The sequence below is a fragment of the Anser brachyrhynchus genome (genome assembly GCF_964034855.1).
Source record: "Anser brachyrhynchus genome assembly, chromosome: 1".
Lineage (NCBI taxonomy): Eukaryota > Metazoa > Chordata > Aves > Anseriformes > Anatidae > Anser > Anser brachyrhynchus.
Genome location: NC_137694.1, coordinates 149,669,932 through 149,697,819, shown reverse-complemented (window position 1 = coordinate 149,697,819; position 27,888 = coordinate 149,669,932). Strand labels below are relative to the sequence as shown.

The 27,888-nt window shown below is 45.4% G+C and overlaps 2 protein-coding genes and 1 long non-coding RNA gene across 8 annotated transcripts in view; 2 read left to right on the top strand and 1 right to left on the bottom strand.

The window, feature by feature from the left end:
- The window catches only part of CARS2 (cysteinyl-tRNA synthetase 2, mitochondrial), a 36,962-nt gene extending 12,955 nt beyond the window's left edge, over positions 1-24,007 (top strand). For 3 of the 5 annotated variants that reach the window (XM_080605240.1, XM_080605237.1, XM_080605239.1), the window contains 8 exons: positions 1,177-1,310; positions 6,303-6,370; positions 9,190-9,256; positions 13,097-13,235; positions 15,317-15,440; positions 17,416-17,514; positions 20,709-20,972; positions 23,848-24,007. In XM_080605240.1, the coding sequence (XP_080461366.1) occupies positions 1,177-1,310; positions 6,303-6,370; positions 9,190-9,256; positions 13,097-13,235; positions 15,317-15,440; positions 17,416-17,514; positions 20,709-20,972; positions 23,848-23,922 (970 nt within the window). In that variant the 3' untranslated portion in view covers positions 23,923-24,007. The remainder of the gene's footprint in view (positions 1-1,176; positions 1,311-6,302; positions 6,371-9,189; positions 9,257-13,096; positions 13,236-15,316; positions 15,441-17,415; positions 17,515-20,708; positions 20,973-23,847) is intronic. The other 2 variants (XM_080605238.1, XM_080605241.1) reach the window with 2 other exon arrangements.
- On the top strand, positions 9,263-12,823 carry LOC308200158. The gene is made up of 2 exons (XR_013955291.1): positions 9,263-9,744; positions 9,830-12,823. It is a non-coding gene; the product is annotated as an uncharacterized lncRNA (long non-coding RNA).
- A 3,154-nt stretch (positions 24,008-27,161) lies between the features above and the next one.
- Positions 27,162-27,888, bottom strand: part of NAXD (NAD(P)HX dehydratase) — a 48,904-nt gene continuing 48,177 nt past the window's right edge. For both annotated transcript variants that reach the window (XM_080605227.1, XM_080605228.1), the window contains exon 12: positions 27,162-27,572. In XM_080605227.1, the coding sequence (XP_080461353.1) occupies positions 27,422-27,572 (151 nt within the window). In that variant the 3' untranslated portion in view covers positions 27,162-27,421. The remainder of the gene's footprint in view (positions 27,573-27,888) is intronic.

Genomic DNA, 27,888 nt, shown 5'->3' with positions numbered 1-27,888 from the left:
AAAATCTATAAAGATTTATACCTACAAATACCTGAAGGGAAGGTGCAAAAAAGATGGAGCCAGGCTCTTTTCAGAGGTGCCCAGTGCCAGGACAAGAGGCAGTGGGCACAAACTAGAACACAGGAGGCTCCCTGTGAACATCAGGAAACACATTCTCACTGTGCAAGTGATGGAGCACTGGCGCAGGTAGCACAGAGAGGTTGTGGGGTCTCCTCCTTGGAGATCCTCAAAAGCTGCCTGGACTTGGTCTTGGGCAGCCTGCGCTGGGTGCTGTTCCTTTTGCTGGAGCAGACGGCCTCCAGAGGTCCCTTCCAGCCTCAGCCGGTCTGTGGTTCTGTGAGCTAGTACTGCAGTGCCATCGTGAGCCAGGGTGTTGTGTCCCAAGAAGGGACAAAAATCTTAGCATCCAACCAGGACCAACTTGTTAATGGGACGTAAGGAGAGACTGCGTGTGTTCAAAAGTGCACGCATACGTAGCTTGTCTTTCATTTTCTACTTGCATAGACATTGTGTCTTCCCCAACTTGAGCGTCTGCAGTTTCTGTGCAGTTAGCATTGATTTACTTCCCTGTGAGCTGGTAAGTATTGTCCATGTAAGAGGCGGGCAAAATAAAGTTATCAGCTTGCCCAACATGACCTAGCAGGGACTTAATGAAGCAGTGGATACATTTTAGGAGCCTTGACTCCTGAGGCTTTTTAGCCTCAAAAGAAAATTAGGCATTTTCTTTTGACATTATAACAGGATAGGACTAAGCATTTTCTATCATAACTGTGGACGGTATTGCCTGAATTCTTACAGAAAAGGTACAAGATAAAGCATAGGAACACCAAATTTGAAGAAATGTTCATCACTGAACTTTTGTCTGTAGATGAAGGAAGCTGTCTGATGCTGATACCATAGCAGAACAAGGAAAGATGTCCTGCTTGCCGTTCTTTAATCTAAACTAGAAAAATAATTGCTTATACTAAGGAAGATTAATAGCAGGCAGGTATGGTCCTGTCCACGCAGGTCCTGCTGCAATTTTGGTATTAAGATCTGTGTAAAATCCTCCTCTGAAACTGTAATCATTCAATAATGTATTTATATTGATGATGTTTCATCTTATTATTTTCTGCATTTCTTTTACAAAAACCTTTTGTGGTGTTCTACTTACTGATCAGGGAATTATTGTTACAGCGCAGTGTTTGGAAAGCAACTGGACATCCATTCTGGGGGAATAGATCTCGCGTTTCCTCATCATGAAAATGAAATTGCTCAGTGCGAGGTGTATCATCAGTGCGAGCAGTGGGGGAATTATTTTTTGCATTCCGGTAAGTAAAATGTCAATCACCTGAGAGGCCTGTACAAGTATCAGGGGTTTTGTTTTCTTTAATTTTTTTAAGGTTTGTCATTGTATGGCATGAAAAGTGAAGGAAACCTTACAAACGGATGCTGTACTGCAGTGACCAAGTTCTGTCCTCACTAAAAGAAGAAACATAAATGAGTGAATTTTGAAGCGGTAGAACGAATGCCTTTATAAAGTGGTTACAGTGAAATACTAAATATCATCTGGGGAAACTTCCAAATAATATCAGTGTGTACGTTTATCTATGTACAGTGTTTATTCCTAATTAAAAATGTGGAAAGAAGAGTTCTTCCTGTAGAATCTCATCTCCTTTCACTTGATTTCTGCAAAATGTGAGGGTATTGGTTATGATGATGGTTTCTTTTCAAATTTTACTTTGGCTGTGACAGTCCTGCTGGAAGAGGGTGAAAATAATTGATCTTTTCTGTATGTCCTCCTAAAAATAGAAATTCCTGCTGTCTTTGAGATAGAACCCTCAGTATCTGAAGGTAGGTGAGTGAAGGTGACAGGTAGCTGATCATACTGTTTTTAAAGCTTTGAAACTGGAATAAACCAGTTCAGTTCTCCATCATCTCTCAGCACCAGTTGCCTGTGGGCTTAAAAGAAAGTTTTCAGTAGAATGCTGAGTAAAATAGCCTGTAATTATAAATACAGGGTAAAGCTCTTCTCTTACAAAAAGACTCCATACTACTGGAAGATAAGAATGGAGAGAAGGCTAAGATGCCCGAACCGATGAGCCAACAAAGCTCACAGTTGTGACCCTGTAGAGAAACATCTAAGCTGGGATGTTTTGAAATGTGGGAGAAACCTAACAAGCAGATGCTCTGCTGCAATGAACTGGAAGCTTTGAATGCATGATTCACTTACCTGTAACTATTTAAATTCTTCTGAGAAGCTTGTGGGTTTTTGTTGTTTGTTTTGTTGTTTTTTTTTAAATCCTCCAGCAGCAGTATGTTGAGCGATGAGTAAGAGATGCAAGGTTAATGCTGAAGACTGAGTCAGACACTTTGGTCTAGTCTGCTCAGGCGTGACCAAAGAGGTTGCTGCTGGGTGAGTGACTTGGTCTTGGTGTAGCCCATAGATGCCGCAGACCTCTGCATCTCTTTCCCCTAGAAGTGACCTTGCTGCCTGCGCTTGACTTTTGACTTTTGAGATAGCAAAGTGTCTTTTACTCGCTTGGTCTTCAGCTTTGTGATATTGCCGTTATGTAGAACTGCTGCCTTACACAATAATGCTTCAGTGAAGGCTGTGCTGTACGATGCTGTGAACAATGCCATTATGTGATGGGACTGGCAGCGTCCTTCTGGTAGAAACTGAAGTTTGTTCTTCCTATTGTAGTTGTAGTGGTGCTGGATGGTCTCCGGAGAACTGAAGGCAACAGACTGCTGATTGAACCTGACTTTCTTCTTGCTGAACAATACTTTGTGCAAGATCTCTTGTTGAACGCTATCAGCTGCTTGTTTGAGCTAGAGCTGTGGTACACTCTGGGAATTACTGAGGCCTTTATGTATTTGTACTGTTCAGGGTTAATACCGAATTCTAGTTTCAGTTCTCAATGTAGAGGCTGTTACAAGTCAACAGAAACTGTCCAGAGGCTGGTGCATCCTCCAGGGTACGCTTTACTCCTGAAGTGCTGGGAAATTCTCTGCGTTTCCAATGAGATAGACAGTACACTGGTTACTGCCAGCTGGAGCCTTCTGGAAAAAAAAAAAACAGTAATCTGAGTTCTCTAGCTTGGAGTCAAAACTATAGGGGAAATATTCTTTGAAACTGAGCAAATAAAGAGGATTCAAGATTTCTTTTCTCAAGAAAAGGAAAAAAAAAATACCTTGATTCCAAGGGCAGTTTGAGTGCTGAGGTTCTCTAGGAGCTGACAGATTACATTCATTAATTCAAAAAATTTTGCTGGAGGACGATAACGTGAATTATTTAGGGCAAATGAATCAGCTTCAGAAACAATTTATTCTGGTAACAGACTTCAGAATTTCAGCAGGCTCAGAATTGGAGAAGCAATCCCCATTAGAGGAAGAAAATCCCTGCACTGGGGATAAATCTTCTTATAAGGACTTTATTTTTAGACTACTTGTGCTCTGGGAAGAGCGCCAAGCCAAAGTTATGAAAATCCTTATATTTTGTGATTTCTTTAATGAAATCATTCTAAGTGCTGAAGCTCTTGAAGAGGAGTATTATTTCAAATTCAGGTGTTACCTGTACCTTATTAAGGCAACATGGCCAAATTGCTTGAAATTAGGCTGCCTACAGTTAAGTCAGTCAATATTTAGGCAGCTTTACAAAAGCAAAATAAATAAATAAGTGTACCCAGCCTGTTCCTTTTCCCCTGACAAAGGTTTGTGTATGGGAGGTTTACTGTGGTTGTTAGAGCTACAAGTGTCCAGTGTTTCTGGCAGTCTGCATGTTTTTATTTAGGGCCAGGAATTTAACTACACGGCAGTGGAAACGGCCTCACCTGATAGCAGTCAGGACTAAACATCATGAAAATGAGATTTTTATTTAATTGTAGATTTTTGTTGTAGCTGGTTCTGGATCCATACATCTCTCGATTCTTTGCTACCCTTGAAAGGGTGCTGTGCAAACTTAAACGTGCGGGTGGTGGAGGTAGGACTGGAGGCGGCTCCTGGAGAATCCCCACCGACTTGAACCACTGTCAGAAAGAGCTAGGAGGTGAAACCAGACGCTTCTCATTCACCAGGCCCAAGAGGACTGCTTTTCTCTCCAGAAGAGTGGGTGGGAATTTTGTCCCCTTGCAGAAGGGAGAAGGCTCCCGGCAGGGCGGCAGAGCAGCGCTGTGCAGAGTGATGCAAAATTCCAGCATCAGACTGGGCTGCTTTGCAGGAATTGAAACCTCTTCCACCATCTGTGAAAACGGAGCCATAATTGCATGTGGTGTGTCCACCTGGAGGAGCACCCCGAGGCATCGGGTAGCGCTGACCTGCTGAATCTGGAAGAGTGCAAGGTTGCTGGTGGGGTATTAAAGAATAAGGAAAGTTCACGCTTAAAAATCTGCATCTGAGTAGGGTTAAGTGCTGGGCTCTGCAGTTAACAGAGTGTCTGAAAACTGTGTTAGTTGTGGGTGCTTGGTAACTTACAGGATTACTCTATTAATAGGAGAAGCCAATTAAAGCTTTTAACTACATTTCTGAAATGATGCTGAGTAGCGTTTTATTGCCTCTGTGTTCAGCATCCCTCTGGCTCTGAATAATTGATGTCTTCTATCAGTGGTGGTGGTGTGGCTAGTGCAGACAAGGTCCAGGAGCATACAGCTTTATCTTCTGCATTGCCTTGGCAGAACTTTATCCTGAAGCCAAGCTCTGCTTACTCTCCTAAGTGTGATGGAGATCTTTACTTCCTTTTTCTTGTGCCACGACCCTGTAAGTGGAAGGTCCGTGCAGCTATTGAAAGCTGTATTTTTGCTTAGAGATTACATATTAAAATAAACTAATTCAAATTAGGCATCATGGCTGTAACTTCCTCCCCCCTTTCTTTTTCTTGCTCTCCCAAAGTCTGGTGAAATGCGGGACCTTTGATAGGTAGTAAATTCACCTTGCAACAGACCACAGTGAGGAGTAGGCTTCTGTAAACATCACATCAGCGAGCAGACAAATGAATCCCTTTCTTCAAGCAGAACTTGGGCAATTTTGAGCATGATCTGGCTTCGAAGTTAGCCCTGCTAGGAGCAGGGTTCAGCTGAGCAGCCTGACGAGTTTCCTTACCACCTAAATCCCCCTGTTATTTTTCTTCTACCTCATCAGCTCCCCAAGGCAGCAGGAAAGGAACGAGTCCTGGTGGAGGACCTGCACGGACGCTGCTGGGAGGCATGCCCCGTGTGAAGAAGCTGCACTGTGAGCAGCATTAGCATGCAACTCCTGGTGCCACGCAGACACACGCCTTGCTGCCTGGAGTGCTCTAGAGATGCCACACCACAGGGGCTGTGGTTAACAGCCACGTGTGCTTGGTGTGGCACAGCTGAGAGCTGTGAAGGGGGACTCGGCATGTGGGGAGAAGGTCTGGATGGCCGCCTTGGACTCTCCCCACTGCCTTCACTAGCCCCACTTCAAGCGAGCATACTCCCAGATAGTGCCAGTGACTTTATTTCCCATATACAGTACTCCTCACTAACTCTTCCCTGTGACTTTAAGCTCCTGTCAGATTTTTTGGCATAAGTATTCAGAAGAAACACAGACGGCTTTTTCAGAAAGTTACTTCTGAGCAGCAAAATCTACCAGTTGCCTTTCAAAAGCTTTGGCTTGCTTTATGGTATCTCTTAAAATCCAACTTCAGAAAACAGATCCTCAGATCTGAGAGTCTTCCTTATCCTGTCTAATCCATTCTGGCAACCAACTCTTTCCAAACTTTTGGTAGATCGAGTTTCAGAATAGGGGATGCACAGAAAACTTTACACTTGAGGTATTTTGGATTAACACCATAAACTTTTGGATTAAAAAAAAATTAGTAGCACATAGTACATACAGAAAATTGTTTGGGTTTCATTAACATTGTATTGCAGGATATTTGGATGATCTTTAAAAGTCTTAACATATTTCTGGAAAGTCTAGTTTAACAGGTAAAATACTTTTCTGTGAAGACTGAAAAATGCTTGCTTACTTGTTGTTGTTTTTTTTTTTAATCAATTCATTATCAACTTGGTTAAGGAAGACTTTTTGTTTTTTCCTTATTTTTTTTTTCCTTATGTCTCTGCTCCTAGAGTGGTTCTTTTTTGAATAACGTTTTCTTCTGTTTTAGAATTCACCCAGCCCATGTCGAGGATGGTGTGACCAAGCTTTTGAACAATAATTTACACGTTGCATTGAGATGGTTGGCGCACGTCCATCTCAGCGTATGCTGCCTCCTGAGACTCCAGTGTCAGAGCTTTCTCTCATTCACTGCCCATTGAGAAGCATACTAACTTATCCCAATTCTTTCTTTTTTTTTTTTCTAGGGCATTTGCACATTAAAGGAAGTCAAGAAAAAATGTCCAAGTCATTAAAAAACTACATAACAATTAAGGTAATCTATTTTTGTGAACTGAAGAGATGTATGTATGTAACACGTAAATATTACTCACAGCCTTCTTTTGAGAAAACACATGAGCATTTGCTTGTACTGCAGTGAAAGAAGTGAAGCAGAGTGTTTTTCTAATGCAGATGTACCTGTTATTCTCTGTTTGGACGCAGGAAACCAGCTGTGACTCAGGGATTGTTCATAACTTGGGTCTCACTGAGCTGAGAGTGTTTGTAGGAGCAGCGTTTGTGCCTAGTACCAGAAATCTGCGTCGCAGTAACGGGTTCTCTTCTGTACACTCATCTTATCGTGTATGAGTTTGGGACTTAGGCAAGGGTGGATATTTTTCCTTGGCCTGCTTTAGGCGAAAAGGGAAATAGTCTCAGCATTTTCTCAGTAATTTATCAGGTATTCTGCAACTACACTATCATAATGGTCTCTTTTCTTCTCCTTTATTTTATTTCATTTTTTTTACTGTCACCTTCTTGCTGATGTGCACAGACCATTGTCTTTTAATACCTCCAAGCTGCACGAATACGTCCTGTTTTACCGTGTCAGAGAGAAGGAACCATTCGCCAGAAGCAGTTCAGTGAGTCAGTAACTTGTGGATCCTCTTCATTCCTCCCTGAAGGTCCACAAAGGGGTTGAGCCAAAGTTTGCGGCGTAGCGCAGAGCAGGGTTTGTGTCATCGTGTTGGTGATACGCTGTACTTAACACCATCTCAGCTCCAGCGATGGCTGACACCTATTGTTCGAAGCGGGTAATTTTCTTCCTTGAGACAAAGCTTGAGAGGCTGCTTCAGCACTTATGTTCCCCTCTGCCCTCTTGGAAGACTAATTACAGTCCTTTTAAAAGGAGTTCTGCTTTATTCTGAATTCTCCTGGTCTTGTCTCGTGTGTATACAGTTAAGCCTCACCTCCCTTAGGAAAATTATCCATCGCTCACGGTTTTCACAGCAGTTTCCTGAGTCCAAGCAGATGTTGTAGGCAGGGTGGAGGAATGGCTATTAATGCAGTGCACACAACAGAAAAATGTATAGAAATGCTCCCCTGCATTTTTCCAGTGACACTTCTTTGTACGGAGAAAAGTGTTGTGCAGGAGGCAAACAGAAATTTCTCTGTAGCCAGCAGCGATATGCTCAGCAGCAAAACATTCAGGGCCTTCTCTCTTTCCTCGTGGGTTTCTTCCTCTAATTTCTGCGATTAGACATGGCTAGCAAATGTTAATCCTCTCCGGCAAGTAACTTTCAGTCCAGCGAGCCAGATTTCTTCCCATACAGTCTTTCTGCATCCTGGACGCTAAGCCCTGTGCGGAGCTCTGTGCCTGTGCTCTGAAAAATTCACGGCCTCGGATGGTGCCGGCGGCTTTTCCTTTGTCTCGGGTGGCAGAGGAGCGCGGGAGCACATTCCTGGCAGCCACTGAGGCATGGCTCTCCTTTCCTGCAGCCGTGCTGGATGCTCTCAGTCCAGCTGCGCTATTTTTCTTCCCCCTTGTTCCCTTTTCTGTGCGTGTTTTTTTTTCTTTTTTCATATATAATGGCTATTAATTCTGACCTCCAAAATCAAGTGCGTGGCGATAATGCACTGCCAAGCAACCCGCTTTGAAAGATTTACGGGTACTTTCTTTCTCCGTGCTCTGTTTTTAATGCAATACAGAACTGATTTCTGCAATTTGGATGACCCCTTCCCAAATTCAAAGTTTTCCTCAGTAGAATTTATTTCCTTGCTTTACTGACATTGTTTTCCTTCTGTATATTAGCATAAAGCTTCTGGGAACACTGAGTACATAAAGTTATGAGTTAAGTTTATTTCCAAAAAAAAAAAAAAACCATTTAGTTTCACAATCTGTTTCTTGATTTAGCTTGCACTGATTGCCTCAATTATTTCTATTTTCACTTGAGAGACTGCATATTGCTGACATTTCGCTACCTTCAGTGTTCAGGCTGGTTTAGTCTGGCAGCAGAAGCTAAATTCCAAAATGTGCATCTTTAAGCAAATGACACTTCCCGTGTTTTCTTCTTGTACTGACTTCACCTTACGATTTTCTATTTCAGTGGTACTTCAGTGTTACAAACTTACTATCACCAATTTGCAAATTGGAGAAAAAGAAAAAAAAAAAAGCCAGGAATGTGATGTTCAGTTAATCTGCCACCTTGTTCAACCTTCTCGCTGAGAGCAGAGCTGTCAAGTGATTGAATGTTTTATCCGTGTCCCTTCCAGGCACTTAAATAGTTCTTTGTCGGGGTAGTAAATTATTTTTAAAGCTAGATTAGTAGGGTGAAATTAATGAGGTCTCACAACTAGCATAGATAAATTCCAGTGATTTTTTTTTAAAAGCTTTTTGTTCACTCCCATGTTTTCCTTCATAAGCTAGTCCTCCAGAAAAGGTACACTCATTTTCTTCTTTGAGAAGTTTTTGTTTGTCATAAACTTTACAAAACTTAGGAGTTGTCCTTTCCTGTAGGATTGTATCCCTCTCTTAGTCTAGTAATTTTTTTTCCCCCCCACAGGTCTTTATTCAATGTATGTTTGATCATCATAACAAAGTATTTTTCAGTGTTTTATATTTGTGATTGACATTATATGTATATTTGTATATTCTATGTATATATACACATTATATGTGTATGGAATTAGATTTTATTTAGTTTAGACTTTAAAGCACTTTTCTAATTTAAAGTTTTAATCCTAACTTAAAGATCAAAGGTTATTTGTAATGTCAGTTTGTCTGAAATATGCTGTAAAACTAGCGTAAGAGAATTGAACAACAGATAAAGAAATTATCTGGTGTAATACTAAAGCTGTCTTTTTGTGGGTGGAGTTTAGGATTTTCTGAAGAAGTTTTCATCGGATCAATTCAGGATGTTTTGTCTGCGCAGCAGGTACAGCTCAGGTAAGGAAGAGGTACGCCTGGCTCTTCGCACACACCTCCCAGAGCGGGGATCTGGTGGCGCAGAGGAGCGGGTTCCTCCTGCCGTGCCTCGCAGCTCCCACCCTACGCGGGAAGGTTCGCTGTGCTCCGTGGGGTTGCTCTTGGGCTGACATTTAGAAAGGCATCTTTACCGAGGGCAGCACTTAACTGTTTGTCTAAATACCTTCCTGAACTGAGGTTAATTACAACTCTGAATTAATTACGCTTTCAATTAATGAATTACCTCCACCTCTTGATTTGCATCTGTGGCAGCCAGTTACATTTCAGTCACAACCAACTGTTTTTAGAGACACATGCAGGTAGGGTTTTGCCTTCTATTCCTCTAGGGTATGACAAGGGCTTATCCCTAATAATTTTTTATTTTTATTTTACTTTTGTCCCATGGAGTTGCTCGGCATTCAGTGCAGTGCAGCTCACTTGGACGAACGCTTGATGAGCTGATGATCGCGGTAAGCTGGCAGGAGCTGCTGGCAGGGAAAGCTGCGGGGGAATTTCGCTGGCTTCCCTCTCTCTACACCAGAGTGTTTCCATCAGGCAGGTGCTGCTGTTAACCAGAAGAGGTTTTCGTACGGATAGCGTTGTTACCAGTTTATTGGTATCTTCCAAAAGTGGATGGTAGCTCCATGGCTGCTGTTGGGTAATGTGATTTGTCAGCACTCCTGGTACTGCGCTGAGATGCTGGAGCACACCGAAACACCTGCTGTGTTATTTAAGCCAGCCTCCAGATGCCTCAAATAAAGCACACCGAGCAGTAGGACTGGGAGAACTGACGTGGTGAAGGCTCTGTGGCTTTGCTAATGTGTAACACGCTGTGCATCCTCACAGGCAGGCAGTTACTGGACTGGGAAATCTTTTTGCTCATTAATACCTCTGGCTGCTTGCAGGAGCTGCATGCTTGGTGGAGCCTTGCTTTTCCATGGCAGTCAAAGACATCAGGAAGGCTGCATATTCCTGAAATACTTGGAAGTGTGGGATAATAAGAGCGTGCTGGTTTGTAGCTGCCAGCCTCCACCACTGTAGGAGTGGAGGAGCGAATGCTGGTGGGGGGGTTGCAAGAGGATCAGCCCCTGCCTGCGGGGTGCTACTGCTGTGGGGACAGCAGCCTGCCTGGCTGTTTCCTCTGGGCCTCTGTGGGCAGAGGAAATAAATTGTGCACACTTGAGTGGCACTCTGGCTGCAGCTGGGGGCACGTGGGAGCCTGGGGTGAATAAAACAAAGGATGAAGTAAAAAGGCTGGCACCTACAGCTTTGTCATACCTCTGTTTGTTCTAGAAACAAGAGCTGAGAGGCTGGGTTGCCTTAGTTGCCTCAGAGGTGAGGGATGGCATGGACAGTCCTGCAGGATGCCTGCACACCCCTCTGTGCTGCTCCTGAGCTGGCTGCCTTCGAACTGACCTGAGAAGGACGTGGTGATTCTTTGCCTTATTTTTAGGTTAAATATATTCCCATGGTAAAAAACAGGGCTGCCTGTGCAAATCTAGGTGTCTTGGCTGAAAGGAAGCGGTGGTGTTGTATGGATACAATGCCAGTGAGCCACTCTGCAGATAGGAGTTGCCGGAGGGCGTGCAGCACTGCCACATGATGAGGCAGGATGCGGTGCTGACTGCAGGACCCGTGTCGGATAGACGGGCAGAGTCAGGCACTCACTGTGCAGTGAGTCAGGGCGTGCCCGTGCCGTCAGAGATCAGTTCAGAGATGACTACTGCATTTCTCCTTGCTGCCTGCTTCCCGGAGGTGAGATCCCAAGCGCCTTCTGTTTGTTCCTAAAAAGCTTTCTGCAGCCTGAGCCTGTTGGTGACGATTCCTGCCATCCCAGCCTTGGGAGGAGAACGCGTTATCCTTGCTGGGATATCAGCTTGGAGAGTTGGGCAGCGTTAATGTGCTCGTCGGATTGAGCCCATAAAAGGCCTTCAGGAACGCTTAGGTGAGGCCAGTGTCTGATGGCTCTTCTCGTCTGGAAGCGTGGAGGTGCTGTCCACTAGGATAAAGCTCCTCTGCAAAGAGGGGGCTGCGTTGCCTGGGGCTGGGGGCAGGTCACCACAGGCTCTAGACATCGGTGCTACTTAACAGTAGGAGCACACAGCCAGGAAGACATGACCAGAGAAACAGGTTTGAAAATAAAGCCTGAGAAATGAGGCATGACAGATGCTAGTCATCTCCCTCTGTGCTTGGGTACTGCAGCAGTGGCAGGCTGGAGTTTGCTCCTCTGCTGGAAGAGATCAGACTGCAAATGCTGGATGGCATTGCCACCTGTGCTTTCTGACTCCCGCTTACCCCTGTGTGTCTGCTTCTGTGCACACGAAGTGCTGAGCGGTGTGTTAGGGAAAAATAAGACGTGCAACAGAAGAACAGCGTGGTCTGCTGCCGCCACTGCCGGTGCTGTAATCGCTGATCCCTAGCCTCTCTGCCCTACTTACTGGTTTTTTCATTCTGAGGCTATCAAGCACACGTTCGGTACTCTGCAGTTTCCCTGGATATTCCAGAGATAGTCCTTTGGTGCTGTAGTTTAGGTAGATCTTGTGCTCAGAGCGGGCCTTTTTGTGGTCTGTGATACATTTACCCTAAAAACCCTCTGCTTGTCTCCGGAACAGGCTCAGAGATTTTCTGTACTTGAATGAACTGAAACATTTTCCTCGTTCGGGTCTCGAATCGTCAGTGCTAACAGCAAACACTCTGTTATTCTGCACTTAGCAGTGATGGTTTCCGTGGCAAGGAGGGAAGGGGTAGATGGAGAGCTGCTCGAGCAGTGTGTGAGCCCTGTGGTGCATTTGCAGCACGTGGCGGGTTAGAAGAATGCCCTGAATCAGTGGAGAAGAATGGCTTTAATCAAAGCTTCATCAGAATAAACTTTCATCAAGTATTCCTCTCGGAGGCCCTGTAACCAGGGTAATCAGTTGAGTAATCTTAGTGGATATAAATGATCTCCTTCGATATCTCACGGTTTTCTAAAAGTCACTACATCAGTCTTTTTAAAAGCTTAGTAAAGCTTAATTTTAAAACCAATGTTACCGAGTCAGGAATGCAGATTTTTAATTACACACAAGTGGAAAACCTGACAAATACAGTCCAGACTAACGCCTCAGTTACCCTGGGACAAATCCTGCAGAAAGTCTGTTTAAACAGCTAGGCTTCTTTGGGATTTATGGTAATGGCCCTGAGATCAGGGCTCACATCTGGCTTCTGCCCTCGGTGAAGTTACCTAGTGCAGACCTAGACTGCAAAACGCTGGGTGCCTCTAGATGTGTAGGTGCTGGTGATACGGTCCCTTAGCAGTAAGTGCCTGTATTCCTCAGTCATTGGTGAGGGTTAGGCATCTTTGGAGGTCTGCAAAGACAGAATGTGTCTACCTAAATTAAGTATATAAATTAAAATAGGAACAAAATTCAGGGGGAGATAAGGTATGTTCTCCCAGCTTTAATCTGGGGGGACTATTAGAAGTACGTGCCATCCAAACGCGTTAGATTAATAACCAGGCAGAAAGATTCAATACTGACAAAAGAACTTTAAATCAAGTAGGTGTTGCTTCAGTGAGCTTCCAAACAATTTTCAGAACAGTCTAAAGCCTTTCCAGTAGGTTACATGTTGTCATATATAATGATCGTCTTTTATGTTGATCTAATTCACCTAGTGCGCTTGAAAACCAGAGTTGCTAATTAAATGTGCAATTACGAAAAGTTTGCTCTGACAAGTAACAACAAACTTTTGTTCCCGGAACGACTGTGGCTCAGAGTATCGTGCCTGTGTATGACAGCAACATCCTCCATATCACAACGCTTGTTGGTTTGTTTTTTTTTTTCTTAGCAGTAGAATTCAGTGACGAGACCATGAATGATGCAAAGCACCTTCTCCAGGCAATCTCCTCGTTTATTAGAGATGCAAATGCTTATATGAAAGGACAGCTGGTATGTGACCCCGTTAGAGAAGACATACTGTGGGAAAGGTAAGTGTGCTTCCTGTGTCTAGAGATTGTCATTATGTGAGCAATAATTTGCAAATTGCTGACAGGCTCGGAGGGCTGAACTTTGTAACATACTGAGTTCTGTTAAAGAAGAAGAACTGGGAAGCTGTCTTCCCTGCTACCCTCACCGAAGCTAGCTTTTTTTTTCTTATTTTTTTAGCCAGCTGTTTTTCCTCACAGTCTGCTATACTTAGTTCATTGTATTTGTACAATCATGTTATTTATCTAGTGTGCCTGACCTAATATAAGCAGCTTTTCCTTCTACATCAGTCAGGAGGTGCAAATATATGTCTGAGGTTGCAAAGCTACCCAGGACATAAGAACTGTGTGTTAGTGACTGAAGAAGAAAGAAGACAACTGGAAAGTAATACACCTTGGGTACACGAGGTTGTAGTGAAACTGGCTTACAGGCTGGTGTGAAGGAGAGAAGGGTTACTCAGAAACTGGTCAGGAGAGATTTCACAGGGAAAGAAGAAGTTCTGTTTGCTGGGACCCTGACAGTGATGAGGAGAATCTCTTTTGGAGCCCCTCACAAAAATTAGATCATCTTCCAGAATCACAGAGTGATTTGGGTTGGAAGGGACCCTTAAGGATCACCTAGTTCCAGCCCCCTGCCATGGGCACAGACACCTTCCGCTAGAGCAGCTTGCTCGAACCCGGAGATGTGGATGGTGTTGGGTGTAAACCTGAGGAGCGTGGTGCTCTGGATTTAGGGTAGGAGAAGCAGCGAATGCTCGGAAACACCATGTGTACAAGCCGCTTTGAGGCGTGCGATCAGAGGGGAAGATGAAGTGAGAGACAGTTTCTTGGTGGTGCGTGCACGGTCGTATTGAAGAGCTCGTGGCTGTACCAACTGTGTCTCACTGTGTCTCACAGGGAGCACCGGAGCATGTCACGAGGAGGGGGGGGGGGTTTGAATTAGCTACTCGTGATATTGGGCAGCTGAAGCTGTCCTTCAGCTGGAGGCAGCAGGGGACTTGCTGGTGAGAGATAAGGCTTAGAGGTGTGAGGCACGTAAGGAAGTCAAAATAGAGTGTCAGTGGAGGACGTAAGAGAGGGCAAATCGTGTGTATCACTAAATGTAAAGTTCTTATTTTTGGAAAGTGATAGGTGTTGAACGGAGAAGGGAAAAATCACAGGCAATAGCTTTGGGTGAATGGATTTAGTGTAGCAGCCATTCGATATCTGAGAGGCAGGTATTCCAGGCAAAACCACTCAGAAACAGGCAAAACAGGGTTGAGGCGATCCCCAGAGGTACTACGACAGCTTGAGGCTCCCCAGGTAACTCTGCTCCTGCGGCTTTATTGTGGAGCAGCATCCCCGTGTCAGTGGCTATCAATACTCAGTTCATCTAGCTTTGTACAACAGAAAGCTGCCAGCAGTTGTTCGCAGCTTGCTGTTTATTGCCTCTGCTCTGCTCACCCTCCCCTGCCAAGCGGCCCCGCTGGGCAGCGCTCCTGCGACGACGAGCGCAGGCTGCGTGAGGCAGGCTTGGCTTTTCCACCAGACCTTTATCTCAGCCTGTAGCGGGGTCACGGAGCTGGAATTCAGCTATCCGAGGAAACGGGGAAGCAGAGCCTGCATTGGGGCCGGATCCTGCCAACGGGACTCCTACCTGACCCGACCCGACCCGACCCAGCTCTCCTGCTAAGCGCTGGAGCAACGCGTGTGACATGGCTTTGGAAGAGAAACGTGCCCTCAGCGTGAAGAGCAGGCTGCTAGAATAAAGGACTTAGCAAAACCGCTAACGCGCTTAATATCAAGCCAGCTTTCCATCTGTTTTTAAATGACGAAGGCGAGCATTGCTCCGCCGTTGGTTCCTGTGATTAATGATGTATTTATTGAACGGATGTAGCGCTTTGGGTTCTGACGGGCGTCAAGTTTTTTCCCTTTGCAACCGAAAAATGTGTTCCCTCCTGATCAGCATAGCATCTCCCCTCCCGGAGCAGCTCAGGAGGAAATGAGTGTCCTTCCGATGACTCCTCCTGACTAGCTGATGGCTTCAGTGTACTGCTGGCATCTTGTTTGTCTTATCTTAAACGTTACCTTTTTTCTTCTTGAAGGCTAGCCAACACAAAAGTAAACGTGAAGGCTGCATTTGCAGATGACTTTGACACCTCCAGGGCTGTTGCAGCAATTATGGACCTCGTTCACCATGGCAACAGACAGCTTAAGGCTGTTACTAAGGTAACCCATTAGGATACAGAGATCAGAAAATGACAGCTGTCCACTGTCCTACTGTTTAATGCAGACAGATTAGTTTATTGTTCACACGAGAAACCAGCAGAAACAAAGCTCCATAAATTGTTGACCTTAATGGTCCCCATTTGTCCCGGCTGTAGCGCAGGAATTATATACGACTATTGTATTATGCCTTGCTGTGACCAAAGTGTCTCTCTTTGCTGCTGCCCGATATTATTTATACCTCGGGTTTTCGAAAGGCCTGAAGCCTCTGTGACATGCAGCTAATTTTTAATGCTGGTTTTACGGCCTTACCGCGCTTCTTTGCTTAGTGTCTGTGCCTAGGAGTGGGCTTTAGTAGGGAAAGGGGTGGTGGTCGCTTCTGGGGGGGCTTTGGCAGGCAGGCACAGTTAGCTCTAGGTGCGTGAATGCTCATGGTGGTGAGCCCGGCCTCAAGGAGCAGGGATCTGTTGCTGTCGGCAGATCATAACTGTGGCCTCAGCATGCCTGCATGAGTCCCCATCTTCAAGTGGCTTTTGGCAAGTCAAGACCCTGTTAAGGTCTTTCGATGCTGACACAAAGGAAGCATCTGGAAAGGACAAGACCTAAGCAATAAACACGGTCTGAGGACTTGTTCTCTTTTATCAACAACCCCCTTTCTCGCTCGAGGCGAACAGCTCAGCCTTGCTGCTGTGCTCCTTAATTGCTGTTTTCGTGATGTCCACCTTGTGCTGTGAAAGAGATGTCCAGTATATAGTAATAGCTGATTTTAAGGGAGAATTTGCTCATTGCTTTAAAAATCCTGCCTCCTCCTGGTCTTGTTTTGGTGCTGATTTTAAACTCCGTCTTCAGCCCCATCTGCCCCTTTTCGTTACAAAATGACTCAGTGAACCCCGGCTCAAGCCAGTTTGCAGCAGGGATCTGTAATAGCATTACTGCTCCTTAAATACACGTATTGCTAGTCACTGCTCATTTTCTCTGAATTCATTTTGCCAACTTTGTCAGCTGAGTCCGGTGGCTTGATGTCTTGAGGGAGCTTGTCTGGGTGCAGCCCAGCTTTTCACGTTTTACCTCCTGGTTAACATGTGGGTGCTTTTTCTCCTTAAGAACTGAGTGAACTCACATTAAAAAGAGGAATGAGTTATGTTTATCTTCTCGTAATTTTTATCTTAGTCGGCACATTCCTGTTTCTTTCCTCAACAGTTCACTTCAGCTCCTTCCAGTTTGGAAATTTTAGGTTTTGGCTTATCTCAGACCCTGGTGGAGATACCGGATAAAATCCAACACCAGCTGCTAATTCGGTTGTTTATATCATTATTCTTTTTTTTAGGCAAGTGTTAGTCCCTTAAATCTCTTCTCAATCCGTCATTTAATTTTGAATTAATTTTATTTTTTTTTTTAGTGAAATAAATGTGGAGGAAAGAAATAAAATACCTGTGTTCTTAAACACTAGTCCATCACTGCTGTGCTGCTTGCTGGTGCTACTAGGGCGTGACAAAACGCCATAAGCAATCTCAAAGCAGACTTCGTGTTGTTTAAATCAATAAGACACTCAAAAAGGTGGTGTTTTTTTTTTTTTTGACATTTATTTTAAGGATGCCCTTGAAGCTGCGATTTTGCTCTGTTATTTGGTTTCCGTGCGCAGAGCCCTTCCATGCACAGCGGTGCTATTTTTAGGTCCGATTTACCGTGCGCGCGTAGTGCGCCGTGGTTGCACGCATCTCCCCTCCTCGCCGCGCGTGCTGGTAATAAGCTCGTCCCCTCCCCCATTTGCTTGCATCTTTCCCCCCTCACAGCACAAAGGGAATCGCTGAAGGTGCTTTTACAGCCGTGTACAAGTTCCCGTCGGGGCGGGTTTTACCGGTAGAGGTGGGTCTGTCTAGTTAGTGGTAGCTCTCCCTCGCGGACGCGGCTATCGAGAGATGCCGAGCTCTGTAATATATATTGACTGGACAATCTCTTTTGAGTGTTTTTTAAACAGGATGGCGGATCTCCCAGAAGCTCTGTTGTGTATGGAAGCATTATTTCCTATATAGAAGGCTTTTTTAATGCCCTCGGGATGTCCTTTGAAGAAAGACAGGTATGAAACACCTCTTCTGTGTGCGCTGGTACATAGTAACGGCGCTAGCGTTCTGTTCTGTACAACGCTTCCTGAAAGCATGAAATGTAACAAAGCTATGTATGGTTTCAGTAAACCCTCCTGCATTACTTGCGGTTTCTGCTGTGATGTTTCAGGAGAGCGTCTGAGCAGGCAGAAAAGGGTAAAGCACGATGGGGGCTTTTTTCCTTCCCTTGGGTGTTCCTGTTTGACTTCTGCAGCAATTGCATTGTAGAAACGAAAGTTGGAGGAACAAAATGAGATAAAGTTAGTGCTGGAGGGCCTTTAAGTTGGTACTGTTCTCTATCTGTCTTTTCCCTGGCTCTTCCTCGTTTTCTGGTGGTTGCATCCAGGCTGACTTTGATAGCCATACAAATATTCCTGTGCACAGCAGGAGCCAGGGCTCAGCTCCTCTGCAGAAAGCCAAGGTGAGGAGAAAGGGGCTGCTCTGCCTTCAGGTGGGGTGAGGGGAGGAGGGCCTTCACTGGAAATACCTTATGTATCTTCTAGTGCTTGAAAAAGGGCAGGAACAGGGAGGGAAAAAAGAGAGAAAAAGCCCAATGGAAAGTGCTGCACAGAGAAGAGGACAATAAGTACGAAGGCGATATCCTAGGATATGGAAGGGGAGCAGTTTACAGTGATGCAGGGTTTTGGAGGCTAGCAAGCTCTGCTGTGCTCGCCTCCTGCAGCTTCGTGAGTGTAGAGCTGAAGACCAAGAAGTTAAAAACTTTCTTCAGAGAAACCCTTCTACAGGAATTTATTTTGGGGGGGGGGGAAGAAGAGAATGAGAAAATACAAATAACCTTGTTCATCCAGTACAGTAATCAGCGCATTTAATTACTTTGCTTCTTTGCGGATTTTCCCACAAAATTTCTTCTGAAACAGCTGCTGGATGCAGTTCAGCTGTTCGTTATTCCTCATAATGCACGCATTTGCCATGTTTAGTATCCCACTAAAAAAGACTAAACACTTATATTTGTGCGTATATTGAATGTTGAAGCCATTCCTCCGTATTCTGAGCTGTCTGTATGCAAGTGAATATTTATTTTTACTGAAATAAGTGCCTTATTGCTTTTCTTTTTTTGTGTGCTGTGCTAGTTTCTCTGGGGTATCGAGGTCAGCAGAAGATGTTGGTGAGAGGTAGGCAGGAAGGAAGGAACAGCGCTGCAGGTCCTTCTCTGTCTCTCTGCTTTTTCCTTTTGCCCTCAAATAACCGAATCAATAAAAATCTTGATTTCTTGCTCAAGACACCACAAAAGTCTGTGGGCTACTACAGTAAATAAAATGAGCCAGGAATTGTTCTCCATCCTCAAGGCCAAGCCCGAACAGGTCAGTGCACAGCCTGGCAGGTCACCCCTCTCGCCGCTTAGCAAGGTGGCCACGGGTAGGCACCTCGCTGGGAGCGGTCCCTGGCCACCAAGGATCCCAGTGCCTGGGCTGTCTGGGACAGGGCTCCACGGCCAGGCTGCTGCTGTGCTAACAAACTAACGTAGGGGCTACTGGGAGCAGTGCTTGGGCCTTCCTCAGTTGGGTTCTTGCACATAGCCTGTGGATCTGTCTTGCTTTTGGGATGCAATTCATCTCGGCTAACGAGCTGTGTAGTCTAATGTAGCTGCCTGTGTTCCTGCAACAGTCTTATTTTATGTGACTGTCTGGGTAAGAACTGTCTCTCTCTCTCCACTGGCTGGAGAAGGAGCCTAGGCAACCACAGGCAGGAGGGGTGAATCCATCTGAGGTTTCTGAAAGACATCCCTAACCAGGTAGAAGTCTTGTAAACGTTGCTCTCTTAGGCAGCCTTACCAGTTACTGCTGGGGGCTTCTAGCTGGCGAGTGGAAACCATTGTGCCTCTTTAGGGCTGGTGGGCACAGGTAAGGGCTTTAGCTCTCCTGAGAAGTGCTCATCTTCTGCGGGATAGGCAAGGACACATTTCCACATAAAACTTGTTACAAGCCCTTTGGCTACTACAGAAGAAGAAAGTGGAGATCAGGAGAGTCTATGCAGTGTTTTACTTAGGAGGTGAACTGAGCCCATTTCCCAAGCTGTCCCTCCTTTTGGAGGACCGTGCCTTTGTGGCATGAAAAAAGTGCCTCATTTGAGCTTTGCTGGTGGTGTCTGTGCGGGCATGTTCCTATCCCCTCTCATCATTCATCGTTGCTCTCCCTTCTGCATTTAAGCGTTTACCCTGCTCTTTTTCCTGTCCCAGGTTACAAGGGGACATTCCTGGCATTTAGATTTATTACCTTCTTCATGCTCATAAGCTGCTTCTTTAGCATGTTTACATCTTTTGAAAGTTTGGGGAATTTGCTGCCTCTTACAATCCTTGAGAGCACTGAGCGTCTCAAGCTCTGGCCCCTAAACAGCTTCCCCCTCACCTCCTTCTCCTCCTCTTCAGTCGTTTGCTTCAGGCAGTGACCCCTGGAAAGACTCCCTTTCATTCCCATCCCGCTGTTCTGTGACTAAATGCAGTCGGTCCCCTCCGGCTTTAATTACTCAGCCTCTCTTCTGCTCCCAGTCAAGTGTCACCGGCAGCTACCTCACCCCGCGGCACTGGTGTGCTTTGCATTGCGCTGCTGCGCGTCTGCTCCCCCTCTTGTGTCGCGGTGATAAAATGCCATGACCACGTCTTCTCGTCTGTGGCAGAGTAGTCCTGTTGTAGATATTTGTTGTAGAAAGGGTAGTCTGGAGATGGAAGGCAAAAATTCTTCATTTTCCTTGTTTGTGCTTCTTGAAGAGGGGCTGGTGTGCACTCTTGCTCTTCAGGAGTTTCCAGCCGAGGGACTGCCTGGGCTCCCATCGTTGGGCTGATAGCTGCTGTCAGGGCTTTCTTCTGTTAATTTGTCTAATCCCTTTTTAATTCATGCACGCTTCTGGCGTCGAGGAGGTTTCCTGATGAGTTCCACAGCTGGATTGTGCAGCACGTTACGTTCACATGAGTACCTTCTGCTCCACGGCAGACACCGTCCTGTGTAGGAATACCCTGAGCTACTTCAAAGCACGACTGTGCTGAAACTTCTGCCCAGCACGAGTAGGGGGCGTGATGTTTTAATCATACCGCTGTAATGGGGGATGCTCAGCCATGAGAGGTGACAAGGAAGGCCTTAGTGCACACAACTGGATTGTGATTGATTTTGAGATCGCTCTCAGATGTTTTTAAAACAATGCGTTTGATTTATAGGTTGCTGTGGGAGGAGGAAACTCAGCTCTGCTCTCCAACGTGATGGATGAGCTCGTAAGCTTCCGCACAAAGGTCCGTAATTACGCTCTTGCTGTGCCAGAAGCAACAGACACCGTGCAAATAGAGGAAGGTGCCACGGGATCAAAAGGACCAAAACAAGAACAGAAGGAAAAGAGACAGAAGTTAATGCGGGAGAGAAAACCGCTCCTGGAGGCTTGTGACAGTCTGCGTGGAGACCTTGCTGCCTTTGGAATCCACATCAAGGTAGAAGGCAGCTACTTGCTTTGTGAGCCCGTTGGTGACTTTTTAAGGCGGTGTTTATTTCTGCCCTTCTTGCCCCAGCAGCAGCTCTCATTGTTACACCCTGCATCCTGCACAACTGCAGTGGCAGGAGGCAGAAGCTGAGCTGAAGCTGAGCTCTTACCTCATAGTACTTCTGGCCTTCTCTTCTGCTCCCCTCAGCCTCACATCTCCGTGCAAGCTGTAGCTACTGCAGTTACTAAGGAAGTATTATTTCGCCACTGATAATCCCCTCACGTTCGGAAATCCCTAAACTGTCCAAGTCTAACGCACAAGAAAGGCTAGGAGTAATGTGTGCTATTTTAAGAAGATTGCAGAGGAACTGGAAAGTAAACTGAGATGACTTAGGAAAATAATACCTTCCCTCCACCTCCTCACATTTCCCCGCCAAAAAGATAAGTCCACACAAGAAAGCCTCTGTTGTCTTTGGCGGGTGCATTCCTAAATGTTCCTGAGCCGTAAGTACTTTGCCTGGTTCCTGTAGCACTCCTCCCTCCACGGTGCTTTCTGCTCTTAGTCTGTTCCTAATGCCACCGTTCCTCTTTTTCATTTCCCTGAGCGTGTCTCCTGCTGAAGAGAGATCCCCTCGTTGGCTTAGTGTTTCCTCCTGGTCTCAAGACGCTGCGTTACTTCTTCAGTGTGCGCTGCTTCTTCCAGTTCCTCCTGCTCCACTGCCCTTTTCATCTCAGCTTCACGGCGTTAGCTCGATCTTGTTCCTTACGTGCAGAATAATGCTCCGCTTTCTGCTCGGCATCCTTCTCCTTCCCTGCAGTTCATGCTGCTCCTCGCTTGTGTTTTGAGCCTCGCGCAGCCTCCTTGCATCGTTTTACCAACGGGAGGACGTGAAGCACAGTTACATTAGGGAGTGACAGCACACATCCCCCTTAATTGCTGAGCGTGAGAGCTGTCACTCGTCGATGCACCGAATAAAAGCAAGCGAGAGCTGTGGGCAGCGCTCTCGGGATTTCACGTGAAAGGGATACAAGCTGGGTTGGGGGCCAGAGCCCGGCGGTGGTGAGCTACAGCTGTGAAAGCAAAGGAAGCCTGTGGGAAGCTGGAACATCTGCTTCCTTGTTTGTACGTGGCTAAATCCTCAGCCTCGCTGATCTGTCAGGAAGGCTCGCAAATCCAAACAGCCGCGCTGAAACAAAGTCTTGGAGAAGAACGGCCCCGTTTGATCTTTCTGGCCAAACAGCTGCGGCCCCCCCCAGCCCCTTTGAAGATTTGTTTTGTCTTATTCTTAAAGGGATTTACGGGTATTTAATAACCTCCTAGAGATTGGCCTTAGCCGGGATGCAGCCCGATTTATTTTAGTTTTCATTTAATAACCTGAAGGTCGGCATAATCAGTCTCCTGCTTGTCCCGGAGCAGTTTGCTGCTGACGACCCAGCGCACGTGCACGTACGAGCGCACGCGGCAGGCAGCCGAAGCCCAGCTCCTGCTTTTGCTGCCGCTGCCACCTGGTGAGTGCGAGTACCTGAAGGTCTGCCGCCACCTTGCCCTGCTCTCGTCCTCACAGGTCCCAGGATCATCCTCCAGTCACCTCCAACGAGGCGGTGCAGACGTGGCCCTGCGCCACGCAGGGCTCTCAGCACCCTCTGGCTCAGCTCAGCCCCTCGGGGAGGAGTAGTCCCCACTTCTAGGCAAAGCCACGTAGTCCCTGCTGCTGCGATCGTCCACGTCCCCTTTTGGAGGAACTCCCCAGATGCAGGCTGTCTGCAGCCTTGGGCTGGCTCTAGCCAGTTCCCTAGCACGGGCTGCGTTTTGACCCCTAATTCTTCCTGCGTACTGCAGGGGGGAGCCAGCACCCCCTGTTTCAGTACTTAGAGTTTCCACCCGCAGGCTAAGTGTGGCAGCACCCAGCTCGCAGTCTTTTAACTCCTCTGGCTGGCTCACAAACTCAAGCAGAACAGCAGAGTTGCGTTGCTGTAGCGTGCTCATGTGAGTTACAACAGCGTGCGTATTTTATAAAGGGAAATATTATACACGACTTCTGTTTGTTACCGCTGGAGCAGTTCTGCTGCCAGCCTTACCCTGTCCTTTCATGGCATGGCCTCGGTTCTGCTCTTTGTTCCCAAAAGAACTTTGTCACCGTAACTGCGCGCTAAATGCGAGATATCTTGTATTACGAAGTGAAATGACAATTATTTAAGCATCAAAGAGTTTTCGCCTTAATACAAAGAAAATTCTACACTGTATTCCGGTCTCTCTCATGTTAGCTCATTTAACATTTTAGCCTGTTAAACATTTAATATTCTGATAAAAAAAATTGTCATTTTCAACAGTTGCGGTCAAGTGACTACATCAAAACAGAAATTATCAGTTTGGTTATATTCTTTCAAAAATATAACATTGCACTACAGCTACTTACAGCAGCAGGCTACTATCCTTCTAAAATTCACAGAGAGAAAGGTGTTAGGCAAGATTTTCTTGTGTACTGACCATAGAAGAGGTGTTTTCCATGTAGACCAGCCATTTAAATATGAAAACATGACTGTGACCGCCTAACACTAAAAAAAATATGTTTTTTTCTTGTAGTGTAGTGATTTAATTATTTTTTTCTTAACTGCAAAGAATTGTCCGGGCTTGTTTTACAACTGCTAAGCATTGGTAACAAGGGCATTCCTGTGAGATGGTATCACCACCTCTTTTCCTAACTTGATTAATAGTTTTGCTGCGTGACGTTTGTGTTGGAGTAGACAGGAAAAAAAAAAAAATCTGCACGCTCATTGAGATCCATCTGGTACATTACGGGGCCTGCTGAACAGGCTGTAGCCAGCTACAGGGATCCCTGCGTGATCCAGGCTGATGAGAGTAACACATTTCCTTGTTCTTGCAGGACAGAAGTGCTGTTTCAACCTGGGAAATTGCGGAAGGTGGACAAGCGGAGCAGCAGACCGAGAAAAAAAGCTGAACCTTCATCACTGGACTTGGTTTTGATTGCAGCTGCTCGGTGTTGTAAATACCAGTAGTATCCAAATAAAATCTTTGGAACAAAACGTCTAACAGTGATGTAATCTCAGCAAAAACATTGAAACTACGACTCGCTAAATAAGTAGTGGCCTTGCAGAAGGTGCGTATGAGATGCAGGGTGTGCAAGCGTCCAAAATCCTCCTCAGCACGGAGGTAGCGCTGCTGTCCGACACGAGCCTGGCTGTGTTCTACTGCAGGCTCTGCCCCAGCCCCGCCTGCTGTGATCTGCACTTGCATGCTGTTCTGCTGAGCTGGCGCCAAGAGCCAAAACACAGCACAGCCAGAGGCAAGAACCTGCGTCTGTCTGGGAGGGTAAAAGCACTTAGCTTTATGCCCACCAGTTTAAACAATGGTATTTTCCTTAGGCACAGAAGGAGGTGATAATGTTAAGCCTTGAAGTAATTCCTACTGCAGTGGTGCTGGCTTGGCCCCGTGAAACCTTTACCCTCATCACCACGCAGGCACCCACCTGTAAGGCCTGGTATCTTTCCGGTTTGTTTTTTGCACAGATTGCCCTGAGCTTTCCCTAGTGCTGGGATTACAGCAGGCTCAGGATGCAGCTCCCAGAAGTGGAAGGATGCAATCGGTACGTGCGGTGTGTTACCCGGACGTTCATTAAAGCCCATCTGAAGTAAGTAACACACGTGTGTTTTGGAGGTGAACGAAATGGGCTGTACCGTACTTGCCCAAGACTGCACAAAGGGTCAGGCCCAAGGGCAAGCCAGCCGTTTGCATCCCTGGTAAGCATTGAAAGGAAAATGGTCCTTATGTGATAGCAGCCATGCAGGCAAGAATACCTCGGGTAACACAGAAGGTTAAATCAGAATACTGCTTCTCTTTTGCCTGCTTGCTTTATAAAATGGCCTGGATGGTGTGGACAGAGGGATGCAGGGAAGCCTGCCTCATACATCAGGCAATGTCTATTTTATTGGTTGTATTTTTACTTCCCTACCAGTGTGTTTTTGTATGTTTAAATCACTTTGTGAGACGATAAATAAGAACATAGGCTCATATACGAGGAGTTTCACCTGAAATTCACACACGTAATCTATTCACAAGGATAAAGGCTTTCTTTTATACTAAGTGGAGTTTATTAAGCACAGCCTGTTTTCAGTCACCAGCACTCCCATGGAAGGCAGGGGCAGTCTTCGTTAGCACTTCGGCAGCCGCTCATGTGACACTGTTGGTATTTTCCATTTGTTAGTGGCTGCATTGCTTACACCAGTGGCAAACGAGAAGGAACGGCAGACGCTTCCCCCAGCTCGGCTTCTGGGGGAAGTGCAATCAGAAGACACCAAACTCCAGCTGGTTGATTTGCTATGTTTTTATTTCCTACTGAAAGAAACTGCTACATTTCCAGAATGCTTAAAAATTGTAACAATTTGCATACATTAGTGAATAACAAAGTTACAACTTTTGTGTAGGTTTAAAACCGACATGGCAGGTTGAAATCTCTACTGATACCTGTTACTTGATTGCCTTTGCCTACAAATGCCGTTTGGATAGAATACCATCATGTTCTACATACAGAAACGCTCGGTATTTTGAAGGAAATCCAGCAGCTGTTTTAAAATCAGTTTAACTTTCTGACTTTATTTAAAAGGAGTTGGGCTTCTCCAATAGGTTCAAGGGGAAAAATAATAGTAGCTTGGTTTCCCCCGGGATGTAGACAGTTTACAAAATTGCTTAAAATAAACACCAAAAATCCATCTCTTATGAGCAGACAGACAGTTGCTCTAATCTAAAAAGTCCGTGAACCCTCATAGACCAAAATGAGCAAACATTTAAAAACCTATTTTAAAAATAGGTAACTGGTTTACAAAGAAAACCAAAAATGCATCGGGGTGAGGTAGTAGTCACAGTGCATACAGAAGTATTAACGATAAGGGCGGGAGGGGAAGTACTGAGAGCAGCCTGATTTCAGGTGCCTTTTGTGGGGAGCTATTGCAAGGTACGAGAACAAGAACCTGCTATGAGTGATGCTGTGTTCCAGCCTACAGTTAGACCGCTGGAAAAAAAAGAGTGGTTGCAATGAATATATAACACCTGCTGTGGTAACTAGACACATCTTCATATGCTTGTTCCTGCGCTTTAACGAGTATATACACTTGGAGTTAGGCTGTAGGTCCAACGGTAGCACCTGCTTCCAGACCTCACTGAAAGTTTTGTGGAAGTACTTCGAATGAACTCGCCCCTTTCTCCACACTGGTTCAATCCTTACAAGCTTTAACTGAATTTCCAAAAATTTAGGAAATGATATTGTGCAAAACCCAACTTCCCCTTTGTATCCGACACTCATCTGTTCTGCCAGCAAGCCAGACAGATACGTTCGTAACAGCAGAAGAGCTGTCTTGGTAATAATGGCAGAGCAAAACGCCTCTAAACCCAGAGCTCGAGCACCTGCCACCCTTTTTCTATCCCTACCTTTGACTTGTGACTGCCTGCGTATCACTAAGAGTGGACAGATAGGAGCTGTCGTCTGCCTTTTCCTTCAGTTCTTGCTGGTTAATAAATAGCCACTTATGCACATGTACAGCCGCGTTCTCAGAGCTCCGGCTCAGCAGGCAATTTGAGTTTTAAAAGCGCCTCGCTCTGCCGTTATCACCGGCGCCTGACCAGCTCAGTTAGGTGGCACTACGCTCCTTACCCACCTAGAACCGCCCCAAAGGATAATTTCACAAAGTTCATCACGCTGAGTCCTAGGTGAGCTGAGGCTAGCTAAAGGGATTTTAAATAGTTCTTCTTCAGGTAAGCGTAATTACTGCTCACTGCTAACATACCTACAGGATGCCCTTACTCTGCGATGGGGGAGTCTTCTCCCAGAAACCAAGACGTGGCAGGAAGGGGTGCGCTGTTGAGAGGAATGCTGCCTCTGGGACTGGGAATGGAAAAAGGCAACTAGTTACATTCAAAATCTAAAGCAACTCTCATGCATTCCCTTTCCAACGAGGCTTAATTTTGCTTCTTAAAGTAAATATACTAGCATGGCACAAAATGAAGTGCAGCAGTTAATTCTAGACAGACGGCCTAAGAATGAAATCATGACAACCTTGGTGCAATCCAAGAAATTCAGTTGAGCTGGTGGAAGAATTTTATTCTTATCTAAGTATCAAGTGCATTTTTTTTTTTGCTGTTCAAACTTTAGTTATTGCTCAATAACTATCAAAAAGAACAGAGGAATACTTTCAGTTTAGTTTTATTATATTATAACAGATCTGCAACTACAGCTTATTTCAGCCAAAACATTTTCGTATTCCAAACTCTTAGAAAATATCTACATTAATCATATTTTTCTATTCTTAAAAATAAAAAAAAAAATCTACCTAGCATACCAATGCTGCTACAGCACTTGAAAGGGTGCATTACTTATTTAAATTCTACTGTAAATGCAATTACTCTTGCAGTCATTGTTCTTCCTTTTCTTCTGCGCTGCTTTGGCTTCAGGTTTCAAAAAGTTTGTTAAAAGCTGTTCCAACTTCTGAAACCATGTCAGAGGCAGTCATTGAACGTCCGAATTTTTGAAAGGCTTGGTTGTTACACTGCCTCGTAAGAGAGCAAGCTCCAAACGCAGCCACCAGGAAGGGATTTTGACTAAAAGGAAAAAAATAAAATTACAAACAATATTTGGACAGTGCTTTTCTAAAGCAGTTTTGTGTAATTCATAAGGTGGAAGACGTAATCTTTGTACCCATAAATGTTTGTCAGCACTGCTGGGAGGGACAAACACTTGCATTTCTTAAACTCTTGCATTGCAGGGCATTGTTGGCCAAGTATTTTTTAACTCACACTGCTCTTCCCATGGCTCAGCACGACTGAGTAAGAAACAACACCAACGCCGAAGGATGCAAAAGGAAAACACGCTTGCTCAGGAAGCGGGTTAGAAGGTATTCCATGGACAACCAGGTGG